Source organism: Canis lupus, chromosome 3, assembly GCF_003254725.2.
Source record: "Canis lupus dingo isolate Sandy chromosome 3, ASM325472v2, whole genome shotgun sequence".
NCBI lineage: Eukaryota > Metazoa > Chordata > Mammalia > Carnivora > Canidae > Canis > Canis lupus.
The window spans coordinates 49,955,964-49,970,702 of NC_064245.1; the positions used below are offsets into that span (position 1 = coordinate 49,955,964).

The 14,739-nt window shown below is 39.5% G+C and overlaps 1 protein-coding gene across 7 annotated transcripts in view; it reads left to right on the forward strand.

Annotated features, from left to right (window-relative positions):
• AGBL1 (AGBL carboxypeptidase 1) overlaps positions 1-14,739 on the forward strand; it is a 554,941-nt gene that overhangs the window by 133,002 nt on the left and 407,200 nt on the right. For all 7 annotated transcript variants that reach the window (XM_035714840.2, XM_025437815.3, XM_035714839.2 and 4 more), the window contains exon 13: positions 3,998-4,178. In XM_035714840.2, coding sequence (XP_035570733.1) covers positions 3,998-4,178 — 181 coding nt within the window. The remainder of the gene's footprint in view (positions 1-3,997; positions 4,179-14,739) is intronic.

A 14,739-nucleotide genomic window follows, 5' to 3' on the forward strand; every position in this document is an offset into this window, starting at 1 on the left:
ATCGTTGTGTCACAGATATCTTCTAGTGTCAACAAAAAGATCTAGGTGCCATTTTAATGCTTGCATAGTATTCTGTTTATGAATCCTTTTCTTAACTAGTTTCTATGGGTGCACATTTAAGTCATTTCCAGTCGATCTCATCATTATAAATAATGCTGTAATGAGCATTCCACTATGCTTTGAAAATGTCTTGACAAACGACCCTGATCACACTGGATCATAATTATCTGTGTGCCTGTCTTTCCCACTAGACTATTATTAGTTCCCTGAAGGCAAAAACCACTATTTCTCTTAGAATCTCCAGAACCTTGCAGAGTGCCAGTAGGAGTTTAATAAATGTTGTTGAAAGAAAAAAAAAAAGAGTAACTGGATGGCTGTTTATATAGTTGGGTACACACGAGTATCATCACACACTGTCTTCAGTTCTTAGTTCTTCGTTGGCTGTGAGCCCGATATCTCTTAGGCATTATATAATCCCCTACTTGTTTCTAACTTCTTTTTACAGATGTTATTACCACTGACATAAATTCAATACTGAGCTTTAAGAATCAGCATATTGCCAAACCATGACTCCCCTATAGAGTTTGGTGACCTCCGGAATAGATTTTATAAATTACAGAGAAAAAAAATACAGATACCTGATACTCTTTGCCCTACCCTAAGCAGAAATGAGTTTTTAAAACTGAAATTGTCAATAGCAAGAAAAAAACACATGGTATGTGTGTCGCATACTATTTACAGCTGTTGTCTATTATGGGTTCTCTGGAGCACCATTTGCTGCTGCAACTGAATGGTCTCATAAGTTTAACTCACCAATACAACTGTAAAATTGTCTTAAATCACAGAGGGAACAGAGAAAAATCAACTAGAAATGGCTAACATGCTGCTTATGTCTTCATGGGAACCCACAGTTTTCCCAGTTTGCTTCATCAGGATGTTTAGAACAGCCTGTTAGGTCTTGTGGTGTATTACAATGTAGCAGATTATCAACCTGACCCTCAAGAAAAGGAACATTGTGCACATCTCTTTGCAAGGCTGCATTTGCTTTATTGATTAACGCACTGAATTGCACTGGGTAGCAGGCAATGGGAGCCAACTGGCCCAGACAATGAGGGTGTTCAGTTGGTATTGGAAATTTACAAGAGCTTAAGCTATTTTTTATTTCTTCTTGCTGGGCTGGGAGTACTTACTATTGTTGTTCCATATGCTGTAAACGCACTTAGTTCAAAGATCACAAAGAGAGTGGTATGGAATTATAGAACTGAAAATAGTCTGCTGATTGGGTATGAATTCATCAAGCCTCTTTCTCCACAAGCTTTTTATTGGAGTGCCAATACGACTTGCTTTGGAAAGAGTGAAATGTGATTGTGAGCAAATGATAGAGTGGGCAAGTTGGCCTTCAGTTAGGTTCAGCTCTGCTCATCTAGCTGACTGAATATCTCTTTTCCTCCTCAATATGCCTATTTAGTAAGTTCCAGTTAGCAAATCATTAGTCTTACACTGCAGGACACCCAATCCAGTACTCAGTTTCATCAGAAACTTCCATAACTCATTTTATAGAAAATGGTGGGACTGGAATGTGAACTCTGGAAATATGGCTTCAAAAGTTGTTCTTTACTCGATAGGCCATATTATCTCTGATTCAGCAAATGTATGATCTACAATAATGTCAAAATGATTTTATAAAGCACAGACTTTGGAATGCCTTTCTTCCACTGAAAAATCATCATGGAATCTCTACCTTTTTTTTTTTTTTAAGTTTTATTTATTTTATTTGAGAGAGAGAACACTCTTGAGAGCACATGTGTAAATTGAGGGAGGGGCACTGGAAGAGGGAGAGAATCTCAAGTAAACTCTGTGCTGAGAGCATATCCTTTCTCCTCCAGAATTGGGTCTGGTACTCAGAAAGAAAGGGAGAAAGGCTAGTGGACAGACAGACAGCAGTTTGTGCCATATGTGTATGTATAGTTTATGCATACATATATATTATATATGTGATGTCATAAGCAAACATTTATGCTTTTATTGGTAACCAATGATTCTTCAATAGGCCCCATCACAGCATATCAGTGAGACACTGACTCCATGATTGAGAACTTCTGATCTATGGAATAAAGTCCAAAACCCTAAACAAAATATATTAGGAAGAATTTACTAGTTTGACACCAGCCTTCTTTTCTAAATCCACATTCCATAATCCTCAGTCCTTTGTTTCAGCCTTGTGGCTTCCTTTGGTCTTCAACGTTCCAATTTTTACTCCTCTGTCATAGAAGATGCTTTTTCACCTTCTCCCCTGTAGAATTCTATTCATTCTGCCAGACTCAGATCCAATAGCATCACAGCTCTGGAAACATCCTTACCTCTCTCAGATCTGTCTTTGGCACTTTATATACACTTCCATTAACTCCCTTGTCATTATTTGCTTGTGCATTTGTCACTACCAGCAAAGGCTATGGCCTCTTACAGAACAAGGACTATAATTTATTCGACTTTTTATATCCTATGGCTCCTGCAGGTCCTGGAATATGCTCAAGACACCTGTTTAGGGAAAACCAACCAAATATTATCTCCAATATATAAATGAGCTACGAGGGGCTGACATGACATTGCTCTCACCATAGTAAAAATGTACCCATCTCTGCTCCTTGAATTGAGATCTTGGTGGTTGTCAACAGACAGTGTTTTTTTTTTTTTTTTTGTCTTAGTGGATGATAATAGTAATACAATTCACCATTACCTGTTCTTTAGCTCTGTTACTGAGTTATTCAATTGTATATTTCTTTGCACAGTTTGTTTCCTCAAAAAGTCTACTGTTTAAGGGAAGAAAAGCCATATTTAACTCATAGTGATTTGAATGAGATGGAAAGAAAGGACTAGCTTAGCTTTTAGGCTGCTTGGTGGCTGGGGTATTTATACTTGGCAAATGTTTAGTTCTTGTCATTCAGGTGGGTTTAGGAGCCATAAGGAATTGGGTGAGGATACAAAAGGAAAAGAGAGTCAGATAACACATACATACACACACACATATAATTGGACACATGAGGTTAGAGGACATGTGGTGAACTTCTGATATGATGCCCCATCTTTCTCCCTCCTTCCCCAAATGTACAGAGTATAGACACCATTAATCAATCCAAACACAATTTTCACCTGAGCCAAGATGTGGTCTTAGAATACATCTCAACATTATGATGGTCCAGATGTTTTCTATCAACAAAGGAAGGAAGACAAGCCCATCTTTCTGTCATCAATGCATTCTCCATAAGGTCTCTTCAGATCGATATTCTCCCTGTGATTGGGCAGAGAGTGTTCTCCTGTTTCTTTTTGCAAGACTGAGATTCCAGGTGCTTCACTCTGGTCAAATCTTTCTTAGTGTTTGAGTTAAGTGTCCTATAGACATAAAGTTCTCAGCCCAAGTTCTGCCCTTGAATCCCATTTCTGATGAGGAATGAGAGGGACCATCCTACCTACAGACATCACAATCAAGATGGGAGAAACGAAGAAGTAGTGAATGGCAAGCCATATACCAAGTGCCTTATTTATATCTTTCTATTTTTATAAAATCCACACAAGATAAGTATCATTGTCCCCATTTTACAGATGAGAAATTAGCCTTGTGGAAATTAAATTATTCACCTAAGATCTTACAACTGATAAGTAGGAAGATAAGATTCTGTTTCAGATTTATGACACACAGCATCATGCCATCGGATTCTGTAAAGTTAATTGTTCCATTGGTGGTCTTGATAAAATCTACTTCTTGGCTTCTTTTCATGCGTTGGTAATAGTGTTGAGCTTTCATTTTATACTTTCTTGAGTCTTGCAGACTATAGAGGCATATGGAAAAATGGATAAGTGTAGATCAGGTGTGTATAGGAAACAATCAACCTATTTTGGACTTTATGCCAGTCAGGTATAAGTCTGACTCCTGGAAGATTATCTTGTTGGAAACGGAAAGTGTATTTAGCTTTAATTTCTTGTGTTCTTTTTTCGGCAGGGCAGCGTCCATACCAGGTGATCACCGCTCGAGTGCACCCAGGAGAGAGCAACTCTAGCTGGGTGATGAAGGGGGCCTTGGAGTTCCTGGTCAGCAGTGACCCTGTGGCTAGGCTCCTAAGGGAAAACTTCATTTTCAAGATCATCCCCATGCTTAATCCAGACGGTGTCATCAATGGCAAGTATGTCAGGCACCCAGCTCCATTGGGTCCTCATTTACGTCACAATTGTAACACTTTTTGTTGCTCAGTGGGTATGGTTGGAGAGGCTTTGGTACTCCAGGAGGAGTAAATTCTCTTGGGCTTCGGTTAATTGGTACAATAACAACATACTCTACATACATATGATGTTATGTCAGTTTTTTTTTTTATTTTGTTTTGTTTTGAATAGAAAGGCATAAACTCATAGGCAATTAATTCCAGAGGGATCCTTAGAAATAATCTGGTGTAACAGCCTTTTTTGTTTTTTTTAAAGGGGAAAATTAGTGTCTATGATAATCAAGTGATTTGCCTAGGTCACATAGTAGGTGAGTGGCAAAGTCAGAACTCAAATTCTGATATCTCTGCAGTGACGATCAGTACTTTTCTTTAGTTACTAACACTTACTGCAGAGAAATATTTATTCTGAGTTGTATTTTACCGAGGTCTACAATATACAGCTCCAATCAGGGTATCATCTCATCTGAATAGAATGGCTGGCATTGTTGAAAATGGCTGTGAAATGGCTGGAGCATCATAGTTGGATGAAGGAGAGATGGAACGGGTTGTGCCTCTCCTCACTGGGTTCCTGCATGCTTTCAGAACACATAATGGGAACAAGGAAGTCCAGTGTCTGATGACATTTGTTGGAAGGAATCAGCATTTTTAGACTTTGTGAACTGAAGCCTAGATACCAGAGCAGGTCCCCAAGGTGACATGGCTGGTGGATGGAGGTGGTAGATTAATGATTACAAATTCTCAAGCCTTGTGGAAAGAAACTAAAGGCTCTCCCTGTGGTCATCGAGGACTCTTCTCACTATAGGCGTGGGCATTTGGTATCCTCTGGGAAAAATAGAACAGAAGATAAATTTAAAAATTGAAAGAAAAATAATTTCAGAGGCTATAAATGGAAAATAACTTACAATTTAAAATGTTGGTATTAAAGAAACAAAGCTACAAGTTTAGAAAACTGAGAAAATAGAGCAATATCAAAAGGTGAAATGAGATAAAAATGAGAATTATTAAAAAACATTAAAAAAGAAAACAAAAGTGTCAAAGAGATAAAATTTAAAATGTCTTCAACTAAATTAGAGACTGTTTTAAGAAAGATAAAATAGCAATTAATTTCTTTAAAAAAATGAAAAACATGTTAAACAGCTGAGAATAGACTAGCTTCAAAGGATAAGCACAAAAAGGAATTTTGATAAGTTAAAAAAGTTAGAAATATAAAGACGATAAAATTTAAAAAGAGGATCAGAATACATCCCAAATGATAAAATATATTAAACTATGCCAAAATGCAAGTCAAAGTTATAAACTTTAAAAATAAAATTTCAATAAATACCAAAAAAAAAAAAAAAAAAAAAAGGCAAACAAGTAAGGAATTCATGTGTTCCTAGCAAGTTTCCTGGTTTTGTAGCTCCTAGATACCCTCGTTTTTGGTAGAGATTTTTGATGGGCAGAGAGCAGGATCCTTCATCTTTGCCTGTGGTGACTGGTTGGTCTTCAAGCATGTGTGAGGAATAGGAGGCCAAGTCCCTCAGTCGGAAGCATTAATTAGGCCTCTGGCAGCAATTAGCCTTCTTAGATCCCAATCTGGACAAAGTTCTAGAGCAGTGTTGCCTCCCGGGCCAGCAGAACTCAACGGGCTCCTGCCATGTGCTCTATTGGCTTGTGAGAATAGGTCTAGGACATTAATGAGTGACTCCTTCCTACTTGAGGCTCCCAGGATTTCACTAGCAAGATCTATCAGCCTAAATGGATGGAAAACAGCTCTGCAAGCCATCTTGAGGGACATGATCCTGTTTCAGCATGTTCTAATCCAAGTTGGCTCTTTTCTGAAGTTTCTCTTGCCATTGAATTGTCGAGGGACTGGTAGAGAATGGAAAGAGTACTAGGTTTAGAGTCATAACTCTAGTTTGGAATCTGGCTCTTCCCCTGACCTACTCAGTTTTCCCTTCTGTTGGAAGAGTAAGGGAATATGCTCCCTCTTGACCTGTCTGGGAAAAGGTCTCCTAAGCCCAAGGCAATATTCAAGCTCTGAGATAAGTATCGTAGTTTCTTCCATGACAGCTGCTCACACCTCCAAATCAGGGGCTTGATCCAGGTCTTTGGTTGAAAGGTTAATGTGGTCTCAGTCACAGAGCATCCTCCTGGCCTGGACACAGTCATTTTCAGCTCACAGCTGGTTGTTTTGGACTCCCTAATGGCAGGCCAGCTTCTTGTCAGTGACACTGCCATTCATCATCATTACCATTATTTATTATGACTGAAATTACCCCTTTTTTTTATATAGCATCTTTCATCATGGAGCTCAAGGCACATCATAGATCACTTGGATCAGTCAAACAATATTGGCTGAAAGAGACCTGGAAACCATAGTGTTATTTTGCTGATAGGAATTCCACAGGTTGTAGCACATCGTTTTCAAAAGACTCCAGACTACAATAGATGCATAGCAACTCACAGTAAAAGCCCCTAAAAGTCTCAGCTCATGAACCCTTCATAGAACCTACCAGACATATAGTTCATCTAACTTCTGCTTGAACTTTTCCTGTGATTGACATTCCATTTCAGGGCATTACCATTCTGTTGTGCATAACTAGGTGGATTTGTGTTTTTCTGTGCTTTGATTTTTGTCCTGTGAACGTCAAACGTTTTATGCAATCTTACCTTGGGATACCCCAGGGATAAAATTGAATTCCCATTTTACATGCCTTAACTTCCCCATGTGAAGTCCTCTCTGAGTTTAATGTAGTTTCCCTAAACATTGCTTATATGATATTGTTTCTGATGTCCTGATCTTCATCGATTTTCTCTGGGCACATTTTTACTAAAAGATTTCTTAAAGGTATGACATACTCTCTGTGTGGTCTGAACCACAAAGAAGCAGTCTTTGCATAAAGACTGGAGAGTGTAAACCTGACTTTGGCACTTAACTTACTAGACTGTACTTTCAGAAATAATCATGGGCCCCTGTGGAGTTTGCAAGAATGTGTAAAAGTAGAGTAGTTTCCTTTTGTGGTGATGGTAATGGAGCCTCTGAGGATGGCTGAGAGGTTTTGATAATGATGGTCAGAGAAAAAGCCAGGATTTTCTATATAGTGGGTCTTGCCAAGCCAAAGATCTCTTAGCAACACAGGTCTGTAACAGGAAAACAAACTACAAAGATGATTTCCAAAAGAAACAGTCTACCATCTTGCCAGCCTGGTTATTTATATAGAATTGGGCTGAGTTCTAAGGAATCCAGGAGGCTCATTGACTCATCACTCGTTGCTACCTGGGGTAAAGACCAGGGGGGTCAACAAGTTGGGTCAGGGCAGAAGTGACAATGGTGAGTTGTTCAGAGTGTGAAGTGGAGAGAAGCAGGTAATTGTAGAACATGCAAAATGTTGGCATGGTGTGTAAGTGAGGGGGATGAAGAGATCTAGCATGGTTTCCAATTTTTGGACTTTTGTTGTTGGGTAGAATGTAGTGACAAAATAATTTTTATGAAGTCAACACACAGCCCAACATCTTATTCACAGGAGAATCAGAGTATATTGATTCTTAGTATATATACAACTCTACAAACTTGATTTTCTTTTTCCAAGGCCATTGTGGAACAGAAACAAACAACAATAAAGAGCAGAGGGCATACTATAAGTAAACACACAAAGGTATTAAGAAGTAATAGCTGAATGCTCTAGGGGAAACAAATGAAACTATAAAAATCAGATAAAAAATCTTGACAATTTAAACTATCTGGGACCATTTAAAGTTAGTGCCAATATTCCTTTACTCCACTGTGGGTTGTAAAGGCTTTATTTTACAACAATAAGAGAACTCACAGATTTTATATATAAAAAAATCATTCTGCACCTTTTATGGGCTAAAAAAGAACCTTTTTTAATACAGATTTTCTTATGTAATTATAACTATGGCCCCCTAAATGCAGGTCTTCTATTTAATTTCTAGATGTAAAAACTTGAATATGCAGGGGTGAAATCTTGGGTTCAGTTTAAGAAGCTGGCATTACAGAGAGACAGGACCAAGACTTCTGTCTGTGCTATTCCACTTTTCTCTAGGGATTTAAGGGCATTAGAATAAAACTTAAAAATGTTCTAGTTAGGAGGATTCATGTATGTATTTAGTCCTGGTCCTTCAAATGTTAAGGAAACTGAAACCAAAGAGGCAAAAATGAGTTATCCCGGATCAGAAAGTTAGATCAAGGCAGAAATGGCATGAGAAATGGTCTAGATAATTGAAACACATGCACATAAACAAACCTGTGCCCAAAGTTATATGGCTTGCTTGTGACAGAGCTGGGATTTGAACCCACTCTGTCTATCTCCAAAGCCCATGCTCATTTTGGTCTACCAGCCCTTCCCAAACTTGGATGGGGATGTGAATAGAGCCTCAGCCCACTGACTACAATCATCGGGTGGTCTCTGAAATTAATCTTGTTGGCTTGGATCTTCATACCTAGTATGCCTGGGACAAACCAAGACACAGCCTCACAGCCTTCTGTGATTGGGGCTCAGGATGAATGGATTGATTCACCCTCAGTCTTCCTTCATGGGATCCAAATTTCCAGCTTGGCTTTGGCCTTGACACTGACTTGTCCTGCCAACCTTCTCCATTGGAGAATACGTCCTTTCTTGTCACTGCCAGCTTTTGGCTATCGGCAACACCCAGCTAATTTTCAATATTTTTTTGTCATGGAGCTTCCATTCCCTTGCCCATTCAGTAGCAGGATATTCAGGATCACAGAGGGCTGATGATTATCCTCATTGGGCTGATTTCAGGTTGGGCAGGGCCATGTCTCTTTCTGTTTTGACATGCTCAGAGCTTCCCTCTGATATGACTGCAACTCTAACCTTTTAATTTATTTCAAGTCTCTTCAATATAATAACATATAGGGCAGTGGTTGGCTCTCAGACTTTTGGATCTCATGGATCAGTTACATTTGAATAAAAATAGGCCATCATAAGTATGTAACTTTATTATTATTATTATTTTTTTTTTTTCAATTTGCACAAGGAAGAATGGAAGATACTCTCTGAGCTCCCAGATAACAGACTGGTGAGGAATTCCACATTGGATGTTGCTTGGGCTGCCTCCCAACCTGCACACAATCATACAGCTAACCCGGAGGTTTGTGTGCTGCATTGTTAGATCATGGCAGATCAAGACATACTTGCTATTTGTATTATGATACATGGTGCAACTGTCCATGAAAGTTCCCTGTCCATAAGAACAGTATAGTCACTGACCGGATAGGTTATTCCTATTGTCAAGCATCCTGAAAAGAAGCAGGTCCTGGAACCAGAGAGATGCCTGAAAAAAAATGGGCCTTTAAGAAAGAGAGATAACTCACCTGGGCTTGAAATTGTAGAGACTCTGGTCTAATCAGAAGTCATAGAGGAAAGATGGCATGTACCATTTGGAGGAATCCAGAAGAAGCAATTGACCCCTTAAGTGGCTCATTGAGAATGAGAACAGCTATACCTATAATTAGTTCCAAATTTTCTGTGAGTAGTTATGTTCTATCATTTATGCTTTAGTAAAGTGGTAACAAGTCTTCCCATCTTGTCTCAGCTGTGCTATTGAGACTTAAAGAAAATGTCTATGTCCAAGACTGGTGAAGGGGATAAGTGGCCATCATACTTAAACAACTTCCTAGGAGGACAGTAAATAAGAAATACAATAGTTATGTTTTCAGAGTTATACTCAGCAAAATTGGGACATCAAAAAATAGCTTTATTGTTTTGTAATTATAAAATTGATCCATAATACACCAAGATATTAGCTGTTTCTAAAGATGAGATTTGGTTCTCACAGGTTCACACAAATTTTTAAATTTAAAAATTTAAAAAGGTATGCAAAAGAAGCCAAGAGATTAATAATTGCAGAGGTATGTTCCACCTACAAGGGTGAGGCAAGGAGGAGGAAGCTGTGGAGTCACCAGAACCCAGGGGTTGGTGTGTGTGTGGGGGGGAGTGGTTTGGTTGCTCTACATAGAGATTGGTATTGGAACTCTGAGAAGGGAGTCTGACCTGGCCAGGGTTTCAATGGCCCAGGGGGCACAGCTGAGAGGGTTGAAGAGTGTAGAAAGACCTATGTCTGAATGCCAAAGGGACATATCTGCCCACTCACATCACTTGTGAGGGGGCAATGATACTGGTTCCTTGCAGCCTAGGAGGCGGGGCTTGACCCAGTTGTCTGCTGCTGCTCTATTCTTATTAACTGGAACTGAAACGCAGAGAGGGTGTCCTGTTCTTTCTCCCCTACCTTTCTCTCTTTCTCAAGTGCCTCCTGTTGGCAGAGCCTAACAGGAGGCCAACTGGCAAGAGAGCCTGAGCTTTGTTAGCTACAGTGTGACAGGGCAGAGAGCTCAGAGGCGATTGGTGAGGAAGCAAGCACAAAGCCTCCATTAACTGAGCTCTGGACATGAACTAGCATCGGGCTGATTACTGTATACAGGTGACTTCTTTGTTTAAAAAAACAATAAAATGGTTTCCAATGGCGGCAAACAAACAAACAAAAATCTTCATGGCAGAAAATACCAGTGTAGAGAAGAAGCTGAGGGAAGAAATTAAAAAGCACCCAAATTCAAAGCTACTGCAGTACATGACCCCAAGGGACATTGTTCATATTATAATCTATGGTAATTACGTAGTCCTTCTAGAATTTGGTAACATGGAGGCCCTTCCTGAATCCAGCTGCCCAGACATAAATGCTATTGTCAAGTTGGAAAAGATTTATTAGCCATTTGTTTTTAACCTGACAGCCAGGTCAATTATTTCTTTAAATTATCTATCTATCTATCTATCTATCTATCTATCTATCTATCTATCTTAAGATTATACATTTTGTGGTATAGTTTATAAACTAACAACACCTTCCTATGGCAAAGAATACAAATAGCATTATAAGTTTTTAAAGTCTCTATGTCATAGTATTCATGGGCCTGTAATTAATCTAAACAATTCTCTGTTATAAATAGCAGACAGGAATATTCTTGTTATTCTCTTAGTGAATTTCTCTGGCTGTTTCCTTAAGATAAATTCTTAAAGAAGTCTGTTGAGTTGATATTATGCATATTTTATATCTGATATGTATTATTGCCAGATTATTTAGAAAATGTGCAGATATAGATTCCTACCATCAATGGGTGAAAGAGCTTGATCCCCATACCTTTGTCAACACTGCACTGTATGAATCTTTTAATTTTTTTGGTCAATATGATTTTAATTTTTTATACTTATGAGAAAAATTTTACTCCCATTTTGAAGATAAAAAGAACACTGGGGCAAAAGATTGGATGAAATACACAAGGTCAGCCACACAGCTGATGTCAAAGTCAGAGATGAAACTCAGGTTGGTCCAGTTGCAAAGCTCATGGTCTTCCCACTTGGCTGTGAGCTCCACTCATGTCCAAGCTCCCAGGTAGTCATCTTAGCAACTTGCCTCTTGAAATTTTTAGCGTAGAGTCTGAGAGGTGATAAGTGCTTCATAGATGTTTATTAAGTCTAATTCTGGGTGCACCTGGCATTTCTAAAGGTTTTTAAGGTGTGGAACTCCACATAGATCATTCAAGAGCAGAGCAAGGGCTCTAAGAGGCTTTGAACCACTTTTGTTAGGGACAAACTGTTGAATATATATTTAGTTAAACTGGAGTACTTAGGTATCAGTGTACTACCCATAATGTTTTATTATAGGTTATATTGCAAGGGGGAATTTGTATCCTACCCATTTGTAGGGTAGTTCCTGTTGAGCCTGTGGGCACCATAATTACTTGGCCTTCTCCTTTTCTTCTCATTGTCTTTGTTATCATTCATTGTCTTAAACAAAGGACTGAAGACACATTGGGGAGGCTGGTTTATTGTCCAGGCAGTCTCCAAAAGACTAGAGTTTAATAAGTATGGAGCCTCTGGATCCTCCCAAGCTGGGAGGGTTTATGCCCTTAGATCTCCTGTAGGGTCACAATTCACTCCCTTATGGCCCCGCTGTCCATATTTGGCTTCCAAAGCATTGATTTTCAGTGTGCCTATGGGTGTGAGTGCTGCAGCGTTTCCTGAAAAGCAAGGGCAATAGAGCAGAGATTCTCCATCCAGGAGAGGAGGGGCAGGGAAAAGCAGGGGGACCAGTAAAAGCAGAGAGAGACTCGCTATCACATGGGCACCCCCCCAGTTGGTCTGTCTGTCTGCTTCAGCAAGGCACTGTGTCCCTGTCTCTGAAGGCTTAGATGACCACAAGCTGAAGAAGCTTTCTGGAGGACGTTTTCCAAGCTGTGTGGCCTTGGGAAAGCTGAGTTATGGAGTCCACCATTTGTATAGTCTGTACAAATGATGCTGATGGTCATGATGACATACCATGATGTGATGTGAGAGAAATACTCCCCTTTAAACTCTCATTCCAGAGTTTCAGCTCCAAATTCTCCCTCCAATGAGGCCAGGGGAATCTGAAGTTGCTGCTGTGGAATCTCCATGTGTAATGTTTGCTGGCCAGAGATCATATTTCTTAGCAAGTAACATTTGTTCTGTACTAATCATCCACCCCTCACTGTGGAGCTGGCAAAGGAATGTAAACTTGCTATCATGTACTTTTAAAATTTAGACCATTTTTGCAAGTTTGCTTGGGACAGAGCAGAATTTTGCAAGTTTGCTTGGGACAGAGCAGAATTATCAGTGGTTGGCTATTTTTGCTCTATTTGTTTTAAGGAAAATGAAAATGTCTTGGACATGGATCAAAGGTTGGCTATTTGGATGGAAATGTCAATCTGGGTCTGATTCTACCCTATTTGTGCATCTCTGTGTTAAGGATCCCTGGGGAGAGGTGGGCAAAGGGTGTTTAATCTTTTTCTCTTTGCTTTGCTTTCCTTATATTTGAAAATAGGGGAAAATGTTATTCTGATCCAGAGGGATTATCTGGTCTGCGGAACTATCATTTTCTCCGTTAACTTCCTGCCTTCACCAGAAAAAAGGAGGTCTAAGTCCATTTTTTCTCTAAGTCCATTTTGGATGCTGAGATATCCTCCTAGATACAGAAAGGGAACATTTATAGGAGTATTTTAATCTCACAGATTTTTTTTACGACTTTATAAAACGAAAGGCAGTTACACATTAAATTTTTTTTTAAAGATGTAGAAGTAACTTTTTGACTTGAGTTCTTTCCTTGCAAATGTCTGTAATTTTGAAATCATGGTCTACAGGGATTTTGTGGTCATCCAAGATTTTCCCTCTAGGGGAAGGAGGTAGAGAGATCCATGAAGAACATGGCATTTGACACAGTTGTCCAAACCTCTGAGCATACACCACAGAGCAGCATGGGTTACAAGACCACACTGAGGGTCCTGGTTCTAGAGGGACATGTGGCACACTGAATCTTGCAGATGAACTTGTTCATAGAGATAAAAATGAAAATTACTTGCTCTGGGAACTCTTAAGGTCTTACTGCTAAGTCATTTTCATAGTTGGAAATGATGCATCATCCTAGGGGCAGGGAGTTGTGGGAGAGCCTTCCTAGGGGCTTCCTTGCATGAACCCATTCCTATGTACAGAGAGGGAGTCAGGAAGCTTGAGTACTCCATTTGCCTTCCTCAGATATTGCAGTTCTGAACAAATATTACTATTTATTATTCCTAAATTTAGGGTTATTAATTATATCAGCATAAACCTAATTTATGCGATCATAAACAGCAATAATAAATGCTGCCAAATGCTAATACCCAGCTCTTGCCAACTCTGCCTGTAGTTGATGGGTTTCCACCCCCACCCCTCACTTCCCAGAAGCATTAAATTAAAAATGATTCAATGTTGCAGAAGCATTGATCAAGTTGGGGCTGAGACTCTTGGGGAAATGTGCTTGTTTGTTAAATGCTTTGCTCCCTTACTGGCCGGGCAACTTCTGATCCCTGTCTGCGCTCTGGTGTTTCTTCAGTCCTTCCCTGGAGGAAGAAACAGGGGCATGATACAGGCAGGAAAGGAAGGGAGGTAGAGGAACGTCTATTCTGCTTTTTCAACTTCCCCTTTAGACTTCTCTCTTCTTGGCGTCCCCTGCCTAACACTTTCTTTCAACATACACTTAGAAGTCTTTATAAAGCAAACCCTTGGGTATAATATAGATGTGTTATTTCTCAATTCCCATCACATCTACCATGTACTTAGTGATGTATGTTGCATGGCTCCCTGAAATACATGAGAGTCTGTATCTGGAGAATAGGAAGCACAACCCTAACCACCCCCACCAATAGTGATGTTGCTTCTCCTTTTGCCATTTATTATTGGGGTGCTCTGCTTTTGCAAAGGAAATGGAGAGCCAGTGCCCTTGTTATCAGAGTCATAAATAAGATCTCATTGCCTTTCTCAAAGGAAACAATTTGTGCTTTTCCTTCTTTTGCTGAATCTTTCTTTCCTTCTTTTCTTTAAAATAAATTTATTTTTTATTGGCGTTCAATTTGCCAACATACAGAATAACACCCAGTGCTCATCCCGTCAAGTGCCCACCTCAGTGCCCGCCACCCATTTTTTTTTTTTTTCTTCATCTGGGGTCATTGTGATCA